The sequence below is a fragment of the Dasypus novemcinctus genome, chromosome 14 (genome assembly GCF_030445035.2).
Source record: "Dasypus novemcinctus isolate mDasNov1 chromosome 14, mDasNov1.1.hap2, whole genome shotgun sequence".
In the NCBI taxonomy this organism is placed as follows: Eukaryota; Metazoa; Chordata; class Mammalia; order Cingulata; family Dasypodidae; genus Dasypus; species Dasypus novemcinctus.
In genome coordinates this window covers 49741088-49764366 of record NC_080686.1, presented here as the reverse complement: position 1 = coordinate 49764366, position 23279 = coordinate 49741088, and the positions used below count along the sequence as shown (strand labels likewise).

At 32.4% G+C, this 23279-nt stretch overlaps 1 protein-coding gene across 2 annotated transcripts in view; it reads right to left on the bottom strand.

Annotated features, from left to right (window-relative positions):
• CNBD1 (cyclic nucleotide binding domain containing 1) overlaps positions 1-23279 on the bottom strand; it is a 479949-nt gene that overhangs the window by 156472 nt on the left and 300198 nt on the right. For both annotated transcript variants that reach the window (XM_004474779.3, XM_058275701.2), the window contains exons 7-8: positions 8144-8281; positions 6280-6412 (exon numbers count right to left, since the gene is read on the bottom strand). In XM_004474779.3, coding sequence (XP_004474836.2) covers positions 6280-6412; positions 8144-8281 — 271 coding nt within the window. The remainder of the gene's footprint in view (positions 1-6279; positions 6413-8143; positions 8282-23279) is intronic.

Here is a 23279-nt window from a genome sequence, read left to right as displayed (position 1 = left end):
TGATGGCTTCATATAACTGTATGTATCTAGCTCTATCTGTCAAAACTTCATAAATTGGGCACTTTAAATATGGCTAATTTATTGGATGTCAAATATACCTCAATAGTCAGAAAGTAGAATACAGGTTACCAGGGTCCAGTGTGCTGGTAGGGAGTGGGGAGTTAATGCTTAGTTGGTACAGAGGCTCTGTTTAAGGTAATCTAGATGTTTTGGTAATAGGTGGTGGTAGTGGTTAGCACCACATTGTGAATGTAATTAACACCACTGAATTGTATATTTGAAAGTGGTTACTTTGGGAAATTTTAGGTTGTATATATGTTACCAGAATAAAAATGTTTAAAAAACATAGTACTATACAACACAAACAGTGAACCATAAAGTAAACTAGGGACTACAGTTAATAGTATAATTATAATATCAATTATAACAAAAGTACCACACTAATGCAATGTCTTAATGATAGGGAAAGCTGTGTGTATGAGTAGGGGAATATAGGAACTCTGTACTTTCCCCATGGTTTTCTGTAATCCCAAAATGTTCTAATTAAGCTTTTCTCAATAAAGCTTTTAAACAAAGAAAAAATTAACAAATAGAAAAGATCTGGAGGAAATAAGTAGATGTGCTAACATCCAGATAATAAAAATCCCAGAAAATGAAAGAAGCAGAAAAAAAGAAGAGGAATAAAAGTTGTGATAAATTTTCTGGAACTAAAAAAGAAAGAAAGATGAAAGTTGTCAGAATCAAAATATTCACCGAAAGCCAAAGAGGCAATATAACAAACCTTCATCTAGATCTAATTAACTGTGGAACTAAAGATTATCAAAAATGAAAAGATAAAGAACCAATCACATACAAAGATACAAGAATCAAAATTACAAGTCTTTCTTTCTTTTATAACATTGTTTTTTAAAGTAATGAAAAACAAGAAAAAAGACTCAGAGTTTTATACCTACTTAACTGTCATTCAAATATGAGAGTGCAATAAAATATTCTAAAACATGTAAAGTTTTATTAGAGACTTTGCCAAGTAAAGACCTACATTCAAAACCATTTTGGTTGAAGTAATTAAATAAGAGGGAAACCCAGATGCTGCAAGAGCTATATGAATAAAAGTAATGAACTAACTTGATGAACTCTTCCTTGTTTTAAAACCTGTAGCTGAAAGCAAGGTGGACTACTTTCATAATGACCCAGGAGTGACTCAGGGTATTGCATGAGGGGATTGGTGGGAACAGAATCAAGGGATGTGTTTAATTAGGATAAAATGTACATAATTTTAAATAGACAGTAAGTTTTGAAAATGAATAGAAAAGGTGTACGAACTCTCATAGTAATTTCAGATGATGAAACAGTTCAAAATATCATTAGTTAAAATAAATATAAATGTCCTAAATTCACTATTTAAAGTCAAAGATAGTTTTTTTTTAAATCCAGAAATATAATATTCACATGAGATGTTTCTAAGGCACAACAACACACAATGTTGAAATAAAAGTTTTTTAAAAATCCTGCAAATGCTAATTAAAATGAAAGTTGGTTTTGGTATATTAATATAAACTAAAGTAGTCTTTAAGATAAAAAGTCTAGTTAACAAAGGAGAGAGTTATTACATAATAAAACTCAATTTTAGTAAGAAAATTTAGCAATGTAAAACATGCAATTAATAAAATAGACAAAATATGTGAAGCAAAATTAATTGAACTTCAGAAAAAAAACTAAAAATGTTAGTATTGTAATAAGAGATATCAGTTGGTCTCTCTTGGTTTTTAAATGATTAAAGTATCAAAAAGACAGAAATACTACAGAAAATAAGCACTGCGAAATTAACATGCTTCAAATGATGAATATATAGAGTTTTGTAGTTAATAAAAATACTTTTTTTCTTGAGTACACCCAGAATACTTTAAGGATGCTATTATGCATTAGTTCATAGAGAGAGACTAAACAAACTTCAAACATATATTTAACACAAATAAAAATTAAAAACAAAAAATTTTAAATGTCACCCTATATTTTGAAATGAAAAGACGCCAATAAATAAATCATAGGTTAAAGAAGAAAACATAATGGAAGATTACAAATAAAATTTAGAATTGAATTATAATAAAAATGATATGAAAATCTGTGGATTGAAGTAAAAGTTCTGCATGAGGGGAACATATAGCTTAAATATATAAATGGGTAAAGAAGAAATAAATGAACAAATCTACATCTTATCACTTAAAAAGTGACTAATAGAATTAACCCAAAAAAGTACAAGAAAAGAGATAAAATAAAAAAACGGTAAGACAAAAACATGTACAGCAAAGAAGTTCTCCCAAACCAAAGACAGTGTTCGGAAAAGAAAAATAACCAAACACACAAATCTGGCATCAGTGATGAAGAGAAGAAAGAAGTTACAAATATAAAATATAATGAATGATAACTAGGACATACATTGAGATATGCTGAAGAACAAAAAGGGCAATAATGGAATGCTTTCAACAATTAGAAGACAAGAGTTACAAAACTTAGAAAAAGGAAAAAAGTCGTAAAAGAAAATTTAACTTACCAGAAGTACATCCCTAAGGAATAAAAAATAGTTCTATAACTATTAAAGAAATTGAAACTTTGGTTAAAAATTTGCCCATAAAGGCAATACTGTGCCAAGATCATTTTTAAACAATGTTTTATCAGAATTTCTTAAGAATATTGTGGAGTGTTTTTTCCTTTTAGTCTAACAGATTAATTACATGTATGGGTTTCTTGAATTAAACTGACTTTACCTACCAGGGAAAAAGCCAAATTTGTCATGTATATACTATTTTATAAGCTGTGGATATGGTTTGCTGATATTTTATTTCCTAATTTTGCAAGTATAAATTTGTATAATGGACCTATATTCTTCAAATACCTTTGTCTACTTTGGCTATCAAGAAAATGTTGGCTTAATAGAAATTCTGGGAAGTATTTTCTCTTTTTCTATTGCCTAGAAGAATTGGTATAGCCTTGAAATGATCTGTTCCTTAAAAGTTTGGCATTTAAAACTATGTATTTCCCTGGAAGTAGCACTTTCACTGCAATCCATTGATTTTGATATTTAATGTTTTTATTATAATTATATGTAATTTTCAATAATGATTTCTTCCTTAACCTGTGATTTATTTAGTGGTGCCTTTTAATTTCAGGATATATAGAGACTTTTTTAAAAATTTATTTTTAATTTTTAACTTAATTGCTTTGTGGTTAAAGATCATGATGCATTAAACACATATTCTTTGAAATTTTTTTGATCTCTCCGTATGACCTGCTATCTGATAAATTTTTTTAAATCTCCCTTGTGTGCAGAGATAAAAGATTATTCAAAATAAAATTAAGATTTTTCAATAAATTATGAGAATAAAACCATGTAAATAGAATGTTAGGCGCAGTCTTTTAAAAATCAAGAATAAGACGAAAAGGTCCCCATCACCATATCCATTAGTGCAATAGGATTAAAAAAGATGGTGAAGAAAATCTGAGGCAAAAAGATTGTAGTCAGACAATAAGCCTGTGTATATGGAAAACTTAAAACAAAATCAAGAGATACATTATTAGAAATATTTAAAAAGTTTAAAATGTTAACTGGATATATAATTATAAAAATACATTTCCGTATTCCATACCTGAAACATTACATTAGAATATGAAATTAAATAGAAGATACTTTTACAATAGTATTTAGAAAATAGCATGTATTTAGGAATAAATTGAATCAAATATAGGGTAGAATTTGTTAAAGAATCTTATTAGGAAATATAATAAATATAAATAAATGGAAGGTGTCACATGTCCCCAAATTGATCTGTAGAATCAAGACAATTCCAATCAAAATCCTAACATGATTTTTCATACAAATTGAAAATTCTAAAATAGATATGACAGAATAAAAGAATAAGAATAGCACGACACCTACTACGTATCAGAACATATTATGACTCTATTGTAATTCAGACTGTATGGTACAGGTGTAGGTAGAGATAAATTGACCAATGAAATAGAAGCAGGTCCAGAAATACACCCACATGTGTATGGAGAATTGTTACAACATGTCCAGTCAGTAAGATAGGAGGAAGTGTTTAATAAATGAAGCTCAACACAAAGGAGTTATCCATATAGAAAAAGAAGACATTTGATCTACAGATCACACTTAACACAAATAAACCAACTCTAGATAGATTAAGGATTTAAATGTCAAGAATGAAAATTTAAAAATCTTTTAGAATACAGGATATCACTGGACTTCACTTCCAGTGGCAGAGTTAAAAAGCCTGATAATATCTTTACACCAGGCTATAAAGCCACAGAATACCTTATACTGAACTAGCAAGAATGTAAATTGATACAGTATTGTGGAAAATAGTTTTAGATTATCAACTAAAGATGAACTTTCATATATCCTATTATTTAGCCAACAAGGACATACATACCAACAAGGACATATAAGTAAATTTTCACAGCAGTATTGCTCATAATGATAAACCCAGAAGCAATCACATGTCTATTAACAACAACAAAAAACCCAGATGAATAAATTATATAACAGGAAAATAATGAGGTATTATACAGTACCAAAATGGATAAACCATAGTTGCAGGCAACACTATCAATACATCCTAGCAATATAATATAAAGTTATAAAAATAAGGCTCTAAGACTACATATAGCACAGCATTTGATATGCTATTTTTAAAAAATTGAAATAAACAAATGCAACTTCACATATTTTGAAATTAATTCAGATACAATAAAACTGTATTAAAGGAAATAAATTGTAAACAAGAGATTCATGATGATGGGTTTAAAAATTTTACTGATATATATCAATACATAAATATACATAAACAATAAGTGTGTAGTAAAAGTTGTGGACTTACAAAACAAACATGCATAACATATAGAGCTCCCATACATCACCAACACTTGGCATGGTTGTTGAACATTTGTTACAAGTGATGAAAGAACATTGTTAAAATATTACTACTAATTGTAAACCACTCCTACATTTGGCATATTTCCCCAATCCACCCTATTATTAACATCCTATATTAGTATTTTATATTTGTTATAGTTCCTGAGAGAGTTTACTCATATTTGTTCTGTTAACCACAGTCCATCATCTACCATAGTATTCACTGTATACAATGCCTTGTACATTCCATTCAAAATGTACCCTCAGGAGCTCTCATTTTCATCACACAGTTGTGCTGTCATCATCTCAGTTAATTCTAGAACGTTTTATTTACTCCAAAAGGAAAAATCCCACACCACTTTATACCCTCCTACTGTCTGCCCTTAGAATTGATATAGTATCTTCTTTGCCATTGCTGAAAAAATATTACAATATTACTGTTCACTATCATCCATAAGTTACATTAGTTGTAATTTTCCTATGTATCAGCATATTCTTAATAGAAGAACACTGTGGTTAATAGTATAAATACAAGAATGTTCTTCTATCACATCACATATTTTGAACTTGCTGTGGCTAGAGGAAAACTTTAATCACATATAACATCTAATTTATATTAACAAATCCTTAGTCTACTGAATATAACCAAAGCAAAATAATCATGAAATTGACATTTCTCCTCCTAGATTTTAGACACTTTTTATTCTCCAGTCACAATATAATTTTTAAATTCCACAATTACTTAAAGAAAAAGAGAGAGAGAAAGAAAAAGAGAGAGCAAACTGTCAATAGGACAATCCAGATTAAAATTATTTCACATAAAATCCTAAAATGTCAATCCTAAAATATTCATGAAATTTTGGTGGGGGAGAACACCCAATAAGAAACCACTATCCTTATATAAAACAAAAAATTGTATGGAAAGGAAACTAGATAAATATGCATTAAGCACATCAGAGTGGAAATCTGTACTTATGAGAAAAATGGAAGGGAAGTTAAAGAAGGTAAAGTAGAAAAAATAATAAAAGAACATTGGACAGATAAATGATGAAAACAAGTCATGAACTAAAGGGTATAATGTACTCTCTTCATGTACTAAAGTCCCAATACTATAAGAAAAAATTTTTAAATAACCAAAAGGCTCACATTTATGTACAAAGATAAACATAGAACAGTTACAGTATCATTTTAAATGAATAAATAGGAAATAACATAAATGTAGAGTTCTAAGATAATTAAATTCGGAAATATTTATAAGAATATCATATAAAATATTAGAAATATGAAGAATTTAAAATTACAAAAATATTTTATGTAAAGAAAATGAAGCAAAATGGTATTGCACTCACCGTGACCTGCAGGAAACTTTTTCCACTTAATAAGTGCAATTAGCTCATATATGGATAGGGTAGGCCACTCCTTATAATGTGGACACTTACGGATTAATTGCTCCTTTTCTATATTTTCAAGTTTTATTTTTTCCTGAAAAAGAACGTCACTGTCAAGTTATCAGTACCAGGTAACTAATAAAAGAAAGAAAAAAGAGATAGAACATAAGTAAATGGGGCTAAAAGAAAAATAAAGATTATTGAGAAATTGACTGTAAAAATGGACAATGTCCAGAAAATATATTAAAAAGGAACTCTGATCCACAACCTTCAGCAATCAGTTCAGGATTCCACACAACTATTTGCAGCAACTGTTCTAGGAAGCCAAACCACAATCCTTGTAACAATCAGCCCCAAAGGACCAGTACTTGAGGAATAACTGGCAGCTTCCCTAATTTTTGCCCACTTACAACTTAGGACCAATCAGAGCAAGACAGACATGCTCCCTAATCAATCACATAGGGTGCCCTGCTTCTAGGTAGTCCATCTCCAGCTTCGTCATACTAACAGCCTCCAATCAAGCTTACCTGAAGTCATCCCTTTTTTCCCTTTGCTCTGCTTGCATTTCAGTCTCTGACAAACATGGTGGCTGATTCTCTTGTTAGAACAAACTCTGAATAAATAGCAATTGCTTGTTCTCGTTTGGGTGGTCTTCATTAAGATCCACAACACATAAATGTAAATAAGTATAAAAATACATTTGAATCAATTTTATTGTAGTATCACTCTATGACCACAGTCATATTGAAATTTTAATCTTCAGATCGTCTTACTAAAGTTATATTTAACTTTTCATGCTATTTTAGACCTTCATAAATGTTTTATCAGTTTTAAAAATTGCTATCATCAAGACTAAACTGAAAAGTCGCATGTGACAATATCAAGCAATAACAATATGCTGAAATACAAAACAATACATGCAAAATGAAATTTTTAAAAGCCAGCCACTCTGAGAATCAAAGCAAATTGACTCCAAGAATTTGGAATGAAGTTGAATTTCAGAAAACTATCTACTCCACCAAAACTGAGACCACCGTATCAAAAGAAATCCCCACTATCATACACCTAAATCAAGAAGATGGTTGTCCTCCCATCTCTCTCCAACATGAGCACCCAGCCATGGTGATGCCAGAACCCTGCACCATCTGCACCACTTGATTTATACCCAATCAAGAGGAGCTGGAGCACAAGGACCCTGGGAACTTCCCAGTCCCAATGGAATTACACAATTCCTCCACCCTCCAAGGGATGAGAAATAGGACAAAGAGAACACTTGAGATTTAGCTAGGTGAAAATAAAATATTAAATTTGAATTAAACAAATTATCTTAAAACAGCAGAATTAAGGGATTAAAATTAAGTTGTGATCACTTATTCATGCAGCTCTGAGTTTTGAGGTCTGTTGTAACTGCAAAAGCATGCCAATCACACTGCAGAGATTTGGGGAGCAGGAGTACTACGATCTGTCTGATTGTTGTGCTATTCGTAGCACATGCCATGCTGTAGACACTCAAAATATGTATTTGTTGAATTAATGGATTAATAAATAGCTGGATAAGTGCATGAATTTGAAATTCATTAAAAGCCAAAAGGCACTCAAAAATACACATGACATAGGTAAAATACACATAGATACCATAGATACCTTCGTTTCTACCTCAACCGCCAGTTGCCAGCAGAGGCTATGAAATTCTCATCAAATAGATCACAGGTCAAGTCAAAGTTTTTTTAAAAAATGAAAAAGGGATGGTTTCTGTCTAAAGAGACAAAATTTAGCTTAATTTTACACTCACATGTATTAATATATAGATTAGATATGGCCATACCAATTTTATCTTTGCATATTCCTTTGCAGGGATTTTAAGAATTTCACAATCATCTTCTGTCACCACTGTGTGTGCATGTATTTCTGGATCAGTCTGAGGTATAATTTCCAGGGTCCCAAATGTACTCCAAGGTCTTAGCTATTAAAAAAGAAAAAAAAAGGCAACTTGAACTTCATTACCATTCCTCAAGATTAAAGTGCTAGTGAAGGTAATAGGAACAGTCTAGGAGATTCTCCAAAAGGAATAATTGTAGGTCAAACTCCATTTCTACAAAGAAAGGGGCTTCAGACAGCCTTTGGATGCACAGCTTCATGATCCCTTGGCCCAATAACACATCCTCAAGGCAAAAATAAATTTCCATATATTTCACAAGCATAAAGAAAATAACTTATAAGATTAGATCTTCTGTTTTATTCACTGATACATTTCAAATACCTAGAATAGTGTTTGGCACATAGCAACCATTCAATAAATATTTGTTGAGAAAATGAAGAATAGTATAGTACACTTATGTACATAGGCTCCCAGTTTAGTTTATTATCCTCATATATTGGCAATAATAAGTATAATGAAAATGAATATAGTGTTATAAATTGTATAACCATTGGCACATTCCATTCATGTAGAGTCTGTAATTTAATATGTAAAACATATAAATATAAGCATGGTGAAAATAATATTACCACTAGAATACATACATATTTATATTTTAAGTTATTGGAATATAATTCAATTATAAACAACTATATATTGGGATATATATTCATGTTTGTCTGGGAAAAACTGGAAGGCATGTGGAAATGCAATTGACATATTTATATGAGAGATCAAGCAGCTTCCTAGGGAAAATGTCAGGTCAGTAGGGTTTTCTAAGATGATATAGGTGGACTTGTACTTTTCCACTTTATATCCATAGAAGGGCTGAGTATTTATCTTTTTAATTAAATGCATGGCTGAGCTTGTATGTACAAGTCCGAAAATGAAGAGGGATCTCAAAAAGTCAGTCACAGTTAAAGCCAAAGTGACCTATAATGATATCATACTAGGATGAGGGCCTGAAGGGCTGGGTCTGGGGCCTGACGTACCTGTGGGAACAAGAGATGAAGTCAGGACCATGACAGGTGAGCCCTGGAAGGAAAGCCCTTTGCCAAAAACCCAGGCCCTGAAAGGATTGCTTCATGTTTAAAATGAACACAAGGAAAACGCTGCTCACTAACCTAAAGAAGCACATAAAGACTTGCTTTCTAGCTGTACAACTGGGTAGAACTGTCATAAAATCAACATCATGTGCGGGTGCAGAATATACATTTACACATGGTTCAGGACCCAAAGGGGAAAAGTTAATGTACAGCTTGGTCTACAATTGGCAAAACCCTTAGGGTCCAGAAAGGTTCAAACTTTAAAACTCAAATATGAATTCAAGGGAAAAGAGACTTACATAGAAAACAATCCTTGCTGGTGACAAGTCACAATAAAATATTACAATCCACACCAGTGAACAAACTACTGTGAAGGATAGTCAACAGACAAAGAACCAGAAAAAAAAAAAAGGACAATGTAAAGAAGCTATACATATTTAATTAGATCATAAAACCAGAGCTGGACATTATGGAAGCAGAAATGGACAATTTTTAATAGAACAAAATTAAACTTCTTTAAATTAAAAGGTGTTATTGAAAGAAAAATATAATGGACACAATAATTAGTAGATTAAAACTAATTATAGAAAGAATTTATGGTACAGATAAAATATATGAGAAAATGGTCCAGAACAAAATTTATAAAATATAAAAGATATGGAAATAAGAAAGAAATTTTGAGGTACATGTAAAATAGAGGACATTAAGCATATATCTAATAAGAATTCCAGAGAGACCAAAAGAACGGCAGAGAGGATATAGATAAAGTGATAATGGCCACAACTTTTCCAGAATTGAGGGAAGATGTGAGTCTTTAAACTGAACTAACACTCAATATATGTATTTGAATTTTATAGTTCTTACTCAGGATTAGAGTAATCCCTTAACCTATTTCCTCTCCTAGATCCCACCTTAGTCCTGTATTATCTTATTAGCTATCAATAATGTCAAGCCAATGTGGTCTATATATTTTTCTAGCTATTCTAATTGATTCTAGTGCAAGAGTTGGCCTGAGTCTTGTATTAAACCTTTATGAAAGTGTAAGTCCTCCAGGATTTTGAATAACACACTTAAAACTTTCTTTCCTGTGTCATTAACCAATATCATCAGACTCCCTAATACTAAAAATTAGGTAAGTATTAAACTCTCCATACCCTTCTATCACTTAAGAATCTCAGTTAATGTTATTTTTTAATTTATTAATATTTGTAATACTTTCCTTCTGTTCTGTAATTGTGGTCATCTTCAAAGTGCCCAGGAAAAATAACTTTCTACTAGAATTCGATATTTACTTAAAATAGCTATATAGAGTAAGGGTAGAACAAAAAAGGAAGATGGTAAAAATCTTAGAAATTATGTGAAAACAGATTACTAAAAGATGAATTTCAGATAACTAAAAGATAAAGATAGAATTGTGTTGAACCCAAAAAGAAGGAGCATAAAGAAGTTGATGAACAAATTGGTAAATATAAGTAGCAGTGATTGTGATAGCAATAAAAAACAATGATTAATAGGGGGTGCCATTAAAATAAGATAGATTTAAAATACTTTCCCAATAATGACACATAAGAGGAAGCAGGAAGATGACTGAAAAGATTCAAAGATCCTTCTATTTGGGAAATAAGGAATAACAAATATTTAGGATTTTTACTTTAAATTACAAATTATTGATTAAAAAAATTGAAACAGTGGATGAAACACACAGGAAATAAACCCAATTACAAAAAATTAAGAAGTGAAGTGTGGGATACTTTCTCTGAACATGGTAAATATAAAGAAAAATGCTTCAAATATCTAAAATAAACTGTAATTTGGCTTAAAGAAGAGCCTTGTGGAAAAGCACACAATTAGAAAAAATGATAAACAATATTAAAGAAACAATTTCCAGAAGTAACCAACTAGCTCACCAAAACACAAAAGAAACATGCCCAATTTCTCTAGTAAACAGAAAAAGTAATTAATGTTATCATGGCACACAAGTTTTTTAATGTAATATTTTCATGAAAATATTAAAATATTCAAGCCTTTGGGACTAGGGAGATGCTTTGTACTTAAATCATGAGACTGTGAAAACTTTTAAAAATGGGAAATAATTTGGCAATAGCTACTAAAATGAAAGAAGAAAAGCCACACACTGTCTCATCCAGAATCTGACCTCCTGGAAATAAATACTTTTTTTTTTAAGATTTATTTATTTATTTATTTCTCTCCCCTCCCCCCCTCCCACCCCGGTTGTCTGTTCTCTGTGCCTATTTGCTGCGTCTTCTTCGTCCGCTTCTGTTGTTTGTCAGTGGCATGGGAATCTGTATTACATTTTGTTGCGCCGTCTTGTGTCAGCTCTCCGTGTGTGCAGCGCCATTCCTGGGCAGGCTGCATTTTGTTTCACGCTGGGCGGCTCTCCTTACGGGGCTCATTCCTTGCGCATGGGGCTCACCTATGCAGGGAACACCCTGCATGGCAGGGCACTCCTTGTGCGTATCAGTACTGTGCATGGGCCAGCTGCACACGGGTCAAGGAGGCCCGGGGTTTAAACTGCGGACCTCCCATGTGGTAGACGGACACCCTAACCACTGGGCCAAGTCCACCGCCATAAACACTTTCTTAAGGGTATATTTTATCGCAGCACTTTTTTAGCTGCCCCCATCTGAAATCTTCTTTACTGCCCATCAATAGACTTGGTTGAATAAATATACAAATACACAGTTTTAAAATTAGTGAAATCTTAAATTGGAAAAATTCTTAGAATAAAAAAACAAGTAGCCTATAAAAGCAATGCTATAAATCAATTTTTATAAGATGAACAATTAGAAAAACGTTGGTCTAAGTGTGTACAATTGTTTATAAGTTAGTATTAGTCAGAGGGAGATGTGCAAGAACACACACTAGACTGTTAAGGGGATGGAGGTGGAGCTAAAATAGCAGAAGCTTTACTAGCTTTTTCTTCAAACCTCTTCGTATTTTCTTCTACTGGCAGTAAGGAGTATTTATTACATTAGTAAATTTTAGATATGTATTAGACATTTAAAAAATCAGGTTCAAAACAATGTACTGAGTTATTTTGCATATCTGTTCCATCTTTCAAATTATATACAGATCCCTGTCTTCCTTATACCTCAGTATTTTCTGAAAATTTTATAAATCTATTAATTTAAAAATCAGACAAAACTATAAAGCTATTTAAATGACTTTAAATTATCTCAATTGTTCTCATTTTTTGGAACTATCATTTCTTAAGACTCTATAGGTAATCCTATTATAGTGAGGATGGTTGGTGGACTTACACAAAATGAACACTGTTCTCTCCTAAGTTTTCCTGTTATTTCACTGAAAAATAAATGGAAAGATAATTTTCTTGGGTAACAATGTATTCCCATGCTTAAATATTTCAAAGCTTCTCTAATAATACATAACACAATTTGCCTCTCAAAAATAAGAGCTGACAACTCTATAAAGATTTCTTTTCAATAAAAACATAATGTTGACATTTTTTAAGACTTCATTTTTTAAAAATGGAACTTTCTGAAAATCAGGAAAGGGCTTTTATGGTTTACTTTTGTTTTCAAAGTACTTTTGTTTTTCCCATTGCTTCTAGCTTCTAACATTTATATGTTAATCTCAATTTCTAAAATTAGAGCTGTTATTTTTAAATCAAGAAAAGGTCTTGCTCTAAAACGTGGGGAACATATTTTTTTTTTCCTAAGGGATGAAAAGGCAAACAGTAAGAATACAAAGTTTCTGTGGATGAGAGGTTCATAACGTAGGCATCTAGAAAACCTTAAACTCCTAATATATAATGCCACCTTTTGTGATTATTTGTAAGTCACTATTTTCCTTGATTGAGTATTGCATAGTTTTCATTAGACTCTTAAAGGTGTCTGTTTCTCCAAAGATTAATAAGCATTGTTCCACATAGAAACATATTACATTTCCCATGGGATTTAAACCCTAATGGAATTTGTAGATGTATTCTTATAAAGAAAGAATGGTGCATAGTGAAAAAGGGATAGGAAGATTTTGAAATCTATAACCTTTCACAAACCTCTGGAGGATTTGGGCCATATTGGAACTACATTGTGATGTATGGAAGGTAGAAGCAGGACTAACTCATGTGAGGAAAATCAGGTCCCAATTCATCTTTTTGGCTGAGGGATTAAATTGTGTGCCTAGATGGGAATCTCCTAGTTACATTCATTGCAAAAAGGTATCCTGAGCCAAAGAGGAAGACTTCCAATTATAGGGAAAATTTTCTCTTCCAAGTTTACATGAACAACTATACTAAGTAAAATCTACAAGTTGAGTCAATTTGTAGATACCTCCAATAAGCTCATTTTAAAAAGTTGACTATTCAAGACTTTCTGTTATGTCCTTCATGCATTTTGGCAGGGGAATCTAGCTAAAATTATGGATAAAAGCATTAGTGCAAGAAATATTTTTTACTCTTCAAAAGAAAAGTAGTCCCTTTAAACATTTCCTGGGCATTTATACTTCCTGAACTGTTCATTTAATACACTTGCTCAGAATATCCAGCACATTGATTTTTTAATCTGTATTTTACACAACTTCGCAATCTAGTTTAAGCCTCACCACTTTTTTTAACTCTATTTTGAAATAATTTCAAACATACAGGATAAATGCAAAAATAATATAGAGAACTCTAACATGTCCCACAACCCCCAATCAAACCTGCACCCTACTTTCTGTCTCTTTGAGTTTTCCTATATACTGATATTTTGTTTATGGTCAACAGGGAGCTTTAAGCTTAACACATTGTGTATCTATAAAAATCTCATTTATTTGATACTAACTTATCTACAATAGCATATATAAATTATGTACCTTTACTCCACCATCCCAACCTTCATGTAGTCTTTGTCATAAATTGTATACTGATGTATTATAGGTCCAAAACCACTAATTTATCATTACATTTTAAGCTCTTGCTTTTCAGATTAAGTGGGATGTAAAAAGTAGGGTTACAATAGTACTAGCTTTTATATTTACCCATGTCATTTTTTTACCACGGATCTTTATTTCTTCATGAGGCTGCAGTTGTCTTTTGTCCTTTCTTTTAAACCTACACAACTCCCTTTAGTATTTCTTGTAGAGTTGTTCTAGTGGTGAAAAAGTCCCTCAGCTTTTGTTTATTTTGGAATGTAATAATCTCTATTTCATTTTTGAGAGAGAGCGTTAGTGGGTGTAGAATTCTTGGTTGGCAAATTTTGCTTTCTGCACTTTAAATGTCTTCCAACTGCCCTCTTGCCTCCATGGTTTCAAATAAGAAATAGGTTCATAATTTTACTGAGGCTTCCTTGTACATGACACATTGCTTCTTTCTTCCTGCTTTCAGAATTCTCTATCTTTGGCATTAAAGGTTTGATTATAGTCATAGTGTAGTTCTATTTTGGTTTACCCTGTTTAGAATTTGTTGAGCAAATTGGATGTATATATTCATGCCTTTCATTAAATTTGGAAAGTTTTCAGTCATTATTTCTTTGAATATTCTCTCCTACCATTTCTCTCTCCTTCCGGGACTCCCACAATCATATATTGGTAGGCTTGATGGTGTCCCACAGATTCCTCAGGCTTACGTTTCTTCATTATTCTACTTTGTTTGTCAAACTGGATAATTTCAATTGTCTTATCTTCAAGATCACTTATTCATTCTTCTATCACCCTCAATCTGCTGTTGGAACTTTAACAGGAAATTTTAATTTCTGTTCCTCTGGTCTTCAGCTCTGTTTGGTCCCTTTTCATAATTTCCATCTCTCTGTTGGTACTCTGTTTTTGTTCATCTATTGCTTTCCTAATTTCCTTTAGTTCTTTGTCCATGTTTTCCTTTAGTTCTTTGGGCATATTTCGGACCGGTAATTTTTTAATAGTTCTTGTTTGGATTCACCCGTGTCTGGTCCTCCAGTTTAATGGTTTCTAGTGCTTTTATCTTATTCCTTTGCTTGGGCCATCACTTTCTGTTTCTTTGTATATTTGTCGAAACTTGGATATTTTGGTTATTTTAATGCTATTGCTGGAATTTAGAGTGAGGCATCTGTTCTTGAAGCTTATATCCAGCTAGCGTTATGACAAAGCTTTCCTTGAATTTCAGAAGCTAACAAAAACAACAACAAAAGGAAACAAATAAAACCCTTTTCCCAGGCTTTGAAGACTGACCTGATCACATGCTCTTCTTCAGAGCTTGTCCCTACATTTAGTTTAGAAAAATGTTCCAGACCAAATTGGAAGAATCTCCTTGGTTCTTTCTGAACATGTGCCTTGTCTTGGGCATGTGCATGTGGCACTAGGAGTTCCCCAACTTACCTGGCTATAAATTTTCCATCTTCCCTAGGGAAGTTTCCTCCTGGTTCTGGGCACTACACTAAATATCCTACAACCAGTAAGCCTTGTTCCAGGCAGCCACAACTTGATTATTTCCCACATTGTCCTATAGGAGACCTCTGTGACCTGGGATGCTAAACCTGCAACAAGTGTTCTGGTTCAGCCTCCCAAGCCAACCATAAAGAGATTAGGCTAGAAATGTATGTACCCAGTATGTGTATAAGGGACCAGGGACAGGCATGGAGTGTTCAGGCAAGCTCCACACTGAGCTATTGAGGGATGGGCTGGAGTCTCAGAGCACCTGAAGATCCTTCTACCTTATAGTGGCCTTTTTCTTGATTCAGCACTTGTCCTGTTACTGCATTCCTTAAACTGATTTCTGGAACTTTGAGAAAAATGTGTCTGCAAGTTCTTGCTGGTTGCTGAAAGATTCTGTGGGAGAATAGGGACCTGAAGCTTCTTACTCTGCCATATTCATCTCTTTTATAAGCTACCTAGTTCACCCCATTCATACTCCTAAATTCTAATTTAATAAATGTCTTTTTTTTTATAACCTATATTGTCCCCATAAATAAAGACATTTAAAAATATCAATGGCAATACCACATCACTATCTTCAAGCTTTTAGGATAAAGACATTTTCTTCTTTCCCTTTATCACAGGGAGATTTTCAGAAATAAATGATCCTGGATTATATTATTGGCACTTGGTATATCACTTTAAGACCAGGATTACTCTATTTAAAATGTCTTGGGGAAGCAGCTATGACTCAAGCAATTGAGCTCCCATTTACCATATGAAGGACTCAGGTTCAATCCCTAGAGCCTCCTGGTAAGAAAAGAAAAAAGGTGTCCCAGACCTGTGTGGTCAGGAACAGGCCCCCATGACACACAGAGATAGATGCAGGCCCTTGCACAGTGAAGTGATGCACTGAGTAAGACAATGATGCAACCAGGTAGGGGAAAAAAATGTCTTGGAAGCAGATGTAGCTCAGTAGTTGAGTACTCACCTCCCACGTATATTGTCCTGGGTTCAATCCCTGGTACCTCCTTTAAAAAAACTCCTTAAGTTTAAAAAATTAAGTCATAAGAAATTAATTGGTCTTAGATAAATTTCAAATATAGCACATAACGTTTAACAGATATCTTGTTTAATCCCATTCTGGTATAGCACATACTCATTCATTTGGAATTTGTTGACACTCAATTTACACATCCTAGTATGAAATCAATTTTTGTAAATGCTCCACATGCACTTGAAAGTCATGAGTATTCTGTAATTCTTAGTTGCAATATTGTAAACAGTTCAATTATATCCAGTTTGCTAATTGTGTTATTTAGAATTTCTAAATATCTATTGATTTTTTTGTCTGATTCTTTAATGAGTTACTGAGTAAATTCTGTTCAAATTCTCACTATAGTTTGGTTTGTTTATATCTTCCTTTTGTTCTCTCAATTTTTAATTTATATATATATTTTGAAGTAATTATTTTAAGGACATATAAATTTCATACTCATTATGTAATATCCCTCATTATCTTTAATGAACTTTCTTGCATTAAAGTCTGCTTTGCCTGCTATTAGTATAGCTATCCCAGCCTTATTTAGTGTGACCTGGATTATCTGCTTCTATTATTTTACTTTGCAATTTCTGTGTCTTTATAATATATGCTATGTCAGCATATAGTTGGGTGCTGTTTTATCCAGTCTGATAATTATTGCTTTTTTAATTCAAGTATTTAGTCTGCTTACATATAATAAAATCGATATATTTGGGTTTAAACCTACCATGTCCTCTTTTTAGCTTATTCTATGTTCTTTACTATTTTGGTGACTGCAAAATATATCCTTGACTTATTTAAATTATTACCTTTTCCACTAGCTAGAAATGTCAAAATACTCTTGGGGCATATTTTATTTCTACATGCATTTAAAACTACTCAAGATATAAGCTATTTTTATATTGAGGTAATTCCACATAACATAAAATTAAACATTTTAAAGTGAACAATTCAGTTGCATTTAGTACTTTCACAATGTTAGTAAACACAACCTATACCTAGTTTCAAAACATTTCCATATTCCCCAGAGGAAACCTCATAGACACTAAGCCTGGCACAGATTCTAGCAAATACTTAGCATAATGCTTTTGAAGCTCATCCATTTTCATCATGTATCAGTCTGTCATTGTATTTTATTGCTAAAATTTTTCTATTGTATGTATACACCACAATTTGTTAATCCATTCATCCATTGATGAGCATTTGGGTTGTTCATGCATTTTGGTTATTGTGAATATTGCTGCTTTGAATATGCATGTACATTTATTTGTTTGAGTACCAATTGCAGTTCTTTTGGTTTTTATACCCAGGAGCAGAATTGCTGAGCAATACGGCAATTCTACATTCAATGTTTTTTAAGGACCCACCAAACTGTTTTACACAGCACCTAAACTATTTTCTGTTCCCACCAGCAAAGTATGGTGGTTCCAATTGTTCCACATCCTAGCCAATACATCTTATCTTCCATTTCTTTGTTATAGCTATCCTAGTGAATATGAATGGGTATCTTATTGTAGTTTTAATTTGCATTTCCCTAATGCTAATGAAGTATTATATCTTTTCATGTACTTATTGTTAGTCATTTGTATATCTTCTTCGGAGAAGAAAGAGAAACATCAATTCAAGTCCTTTGCCCGTTTTTCAAAATTGGGACTTTGTGACTGAATTGTAAGAGCTCTTTGTATATTCTGGATATTAGAACCCTATCAGTATATGACTTACAAATATTTTTTCCCATTCTCTTTGTAGTATTTTCACTTTCTTGATAACATCCTTTGATGTACAAATTTTAAATTTTGATGACATTCAACTGTCTATTTTTCCTTTTTGTTGTTTAAGAATGTCTAAGAGTTCATTGCCGAATCCGAGGTCATTAAGATTCCCCCTTTATTTTATTCTAAACATTTTGTGGTTTTAGGGTTTTATTTAGATTTTTTATCCATTTTAGTTATTTTCTGTATACTGCTTGATGTAGAGTTATAACACTGTTCTAGACAGCCAATTAAATTTAGATTTATTCACATATTCACCAGGTTTCTCCATTATTCATTAGTTTCTATATATACATGCTTCAAAATGAGATCATTTTTTTTCTACTTGAAGTTCTACCATTTAGTATTCCTTTTCATGTAAGTCTGCTGTCATTGCAATCTCTTGGTTTGTCTGAACATATCTGTGTTTTGTCTTCATTTGGAAACACAGTTTCACTCATTATAGAATTCTGGGTTGGTAATTATCAGTTTTTACTTTTCCTCAATTCTTTAAGAATATCATGACATATTTTCTGACATCCATTAGTTGTTAAGAGATCTTAAATTTGACATTTGAAAGTAATGTGCTGTTTCTACCTACTTATACTTTAGGATTTTCTGTCTTTGGCTTTCTTTAGTTTGACTCTGAAGTGTGTAGGTGTAATTGTCTAACACGTAACTCATACTTCTTGAATCTGTGGATTGATGCCATTCCATAATTAGGAAAATTTTTCTGTCAGTATCTCTTCAAATATTGCTTTAACCACACTCTAATTCCTTTCTTTCTTAGACATCCTTGCCAGAATTTTTCATCATGTTCCACATTAATCTCAGGATCTATTCTGTACCTTCCTTCATTTCTTATCTTCATATTTATTCTGGATATTTCAAAGTTGCCTATTTTCCAGTGCAGTAACTCTCTCTCTTCTGCTGTGCTTAATCTGTTGATAAATGCACCTATTTGAATTCTTAATTTCAGATATATTTTTAAATTATAAAATTTCAGTGTGATGCTTTTTTGATAAAATTTCAGTTTTATGGCAAAATATCCCCTGGTCATCTATTTTTTTGAGAATATAATCACAGTTATTTTAAAATGCACATCTAATAACTCCAATAGATGTATCACCTGTGTGTTAGTTTCTATAGCTTTATGCTCTTGAATTTTTTCTGGTCATTTTGTCATGTATACTAACATTCATGCTAACTTTTTATACATAGCTTGTGTATGAAATTGTGATGGATCTGGATGACATCATCTTCCCTCAAGATGTTTTACTTTTCTACTGATAGCCAATTAATATGGGAATATATCAACATGATCCAATCAGGAATTGAGGGTGATTTTAGGCTGTGTTTCAGTTTTGTTTCCATATTCAGTTGGGTTTCAAATGACAGAATAAAATGTTTATCAGAACCTCATATCCTTGGCAGACCCAGAACTACTTTCTATCTATTGAATACTATGAGACTGAATGGCATTCTATTTACATCTTAGATTAGTAAACATATATTTCTAATTGGATTCTTAGACTCTTGATTAATGAAACTTAGGAATAGGCAAATACCTAGAAAGGAAAAAAAGGAATATCAATCTCCCTTCCTCTGGTTCCATTCTTCCAGCATATTGGCTTCTCAAGTCCTGATTTACTTGGTAGACTGAATTCAAACATTTTTCTTTCTAGCATTCTAAGACTCCTGAAAGTACTGGTCCACCACTTTCTGCTCAATTGCTCATCCCAATGATGCTTACAAATTGGTGGATGACTCAAAAGGAAAAACAGTAGGGAATGTCAGCTTCAAAACAGAGTATTTCCCTTTTTCCTTGAATCTTGGTATCTCGATTGTCTTGGTTGTTCTCCAATGGCTTCAGAGAGCTGTTTGCTTGCTTGTCTCTTTTATCCACTTCTTTTAGTTGCTCTCAGCAGGAAGATTGATCTAATAGAAGCTACTCCATCATGGCCAGAGTGGACTGAGATTCAGCAGACTGAAGTGACTGAGTTTTTAAAAAATAAGACCTCCTTTTGTTTATATTGTCTGGACTTTGTTTGCTGGTCATTATCAGTCTTTCATGAAGTGAATGACAAAATTATTCAGAATAAGCAATCAGGCAATAGTAGATAAGACTTTTCTCACAGAAGAGAGGAGAAGGGTGGAGATTCTGGTAAAGTAATCCAGAAATTCCTACGTATTAGCATCAGTAATAGGAAATAACATTCCGATGGACCTGATCCTAGTTTTGACGTTTTTCTAAAAATGTAAGAGATATGGCTCAAGATGGCAGCCTCTTACAGTCATATCCAAAGAAAAAGAGAGGAGATGCACACATGCATACACAAACACACACACACACATTCAGTGTTACAGATAAGCAAGTTCACAAATATCAGTATGTTAATGACAGAGAATCTCCAGTGCCTACACCATTCATACACAACAGATACTCATATAAGTAACATGAGTGCTTAGTATTGATTGCTACTTTATATACTACATTCATCAAATGTGCACATGTGTCCTGTGAATTATTCTCTGTCAGCTAAATTTTAAAGAGCCATGATAAAGGATTTGAGTCATGAATTTATTAGCACATTGTGGAGACTTGGAGTTATCTACACCCAAACATGTTCTTTATCTTATTCCATTCCTGCGGGCATGAACTTTCTGCAAATAGGCTCTTTGATGAGGTTACTTCAGTTGAGTTGTGGCTTAATGAGGATGAGGACGGGTCTTCAGCCTATTACTGGAAACCTTATAGAGAAGCTCACAGTAAGAGAAGCCACAGGGAGGAGCCAGAAGCTGAAATTCGATGGAATTCAGAAGAGAAAGGAGAAGGTACTGCTTATGTGCATTGCCATGTGACTGAAAAGTCGATGACCAAGGATCACCAAGCAGCCAGACCCAGAATGCCACAGTCTCGGGAGAAGGCATCACCTTGCTGAAGCCTCAATTTTGGACTTCTCCTAGCCTCAAAACCATGAATCAAAAAACTCCCATTGGTTAAGCCAACCCATTGTATGGTATTTGTTTTAGCAGCTAGGAAACTAAAGCATTCATACAAAAGATTTTCTAGGAGTGCAGGAAGGGAGATAGATAAGCAAAGAAAAATGATGTTTCTATAAAAGCATCTGTAAAACTCATAGGAAAAGTATTCCTAAAATGTATCTCACTACTAATAATCTAAAGTCCTGAACAGCCCAGACTATATCCCATTAACACATGAGCTCAGCTCTCCTGATAATTATACATTTAATCTCAGTTGGATGCCAGGTACTGTCTTCTGCATTATTTTTTTATGTTTTAGAGAGACCAACTTGTGCACAATCTCCAGCACTAACTGGAACAGCACCTCCTTTATCCTAAGGTTATATAACATTTTCTTCTATGTCCTGAGCAGGTCCTAATTTACTAACCTGAACTCTAAGGGAGTGACCCAGTATGATTCAGCACTTTCATGTATCTAATTTAGAAAAATAGAATGGTTAATTCAACCGAAAATATATTTCAAAATTAATTCAATTAATTACAAAATAACATTTGGGGAACTAAAATATACTTCATAATTTTCTAAACATTACTGGTGCTCAATTATTATTGTTTACTAGTTACAGATGATAAAAGTCTTTTTTAATTTTACTATTGAGAGTTTTTTTCCTATTATAAGGGAGAAATTAATCTTTAGTAAATATGTTTGATATGTAGGAGTGCACTGTTCAGCTTTTAGAAATAATCATTCCAGCAGCCATTTACTAAAATTCCTCTTCCATATCTGTTATGCTGCAAAAAATATAAGTAGCTTATTCACAATAACTTAAGAAAGAGTAAATATTAAGAACTAAAAGTATTTGTATATTATAGTATGTAATTTAGTGTCACTTAAAGAAGGATGTTTTAGTGTCTACTTTAAATAATCATAAATTTTAAAAAATTAACATTCAGATTTCAGTAAAAAAATCCATGGAGCATGTATTTAAATGCATATTTTATATATACTCACACACAAGCACTCATCACATGTTCAGTAGTTATTCTAGTTATAAAATCCAAAGTGCCTTAATGGATTAACACCATTCATTTGTTGTATGGCTTATCCATTTATAAATTAATTGCCCTGATATTATTTGAATTTTATAAAAAAGATGAGACATTTTGGTAGCTTAATTCAGCAGCCTTTATCTTTTTCTAATAAATCAGAAACACTTCTCCTGAGTTCATATTCAAAATAGAAATTTTCCCCACAGAACACTCAATTCAATGGCTCATATATCCATTTAATCTGAGTTTAATGCATTCCTCTTATAAAGAAGATTCAGTTGAATAAGCTTAGATATAAAGTGAAATAACTCTGTCAGGCTAATCTCAATGTGAAATGATTTAATATTTACAATTTTGCCTACAATTAAGATAAGTACTTTGAATTGCATTTTTGGCTTTTCCTTAGTCATCATTAAAGAGCTATAAGCTTCTTAACTATATCACCTACTTTTATAATTGCATAGCCTATTTTTTTACTTCTCCAATGTGTAGGAAGCATATAAAAATAATGATGAAATAAACCCTTGTGTGCCCACCATCTGGCTGAAGAAACTGAATTTTTCCCGTTACAGGTAATCACTATCCTAATTAGGAGGAATTAATAACTATGTTTTAAATTATTTATCTTAGTGAATATGTAGATAGCCCTAACCTGTAGTATGGTTTTGTCTATTTCTGTCCAATATATAACATAATATTTGAGTAAATATTAACCTGTTTTTTGCTAAATATTAAGTTTTTAAATGTGATATGTGAATGTAAACTATTCATTTTTCATTACTGCAGGAGTACATTCAAATAATTTATTCATTATTTTGTTG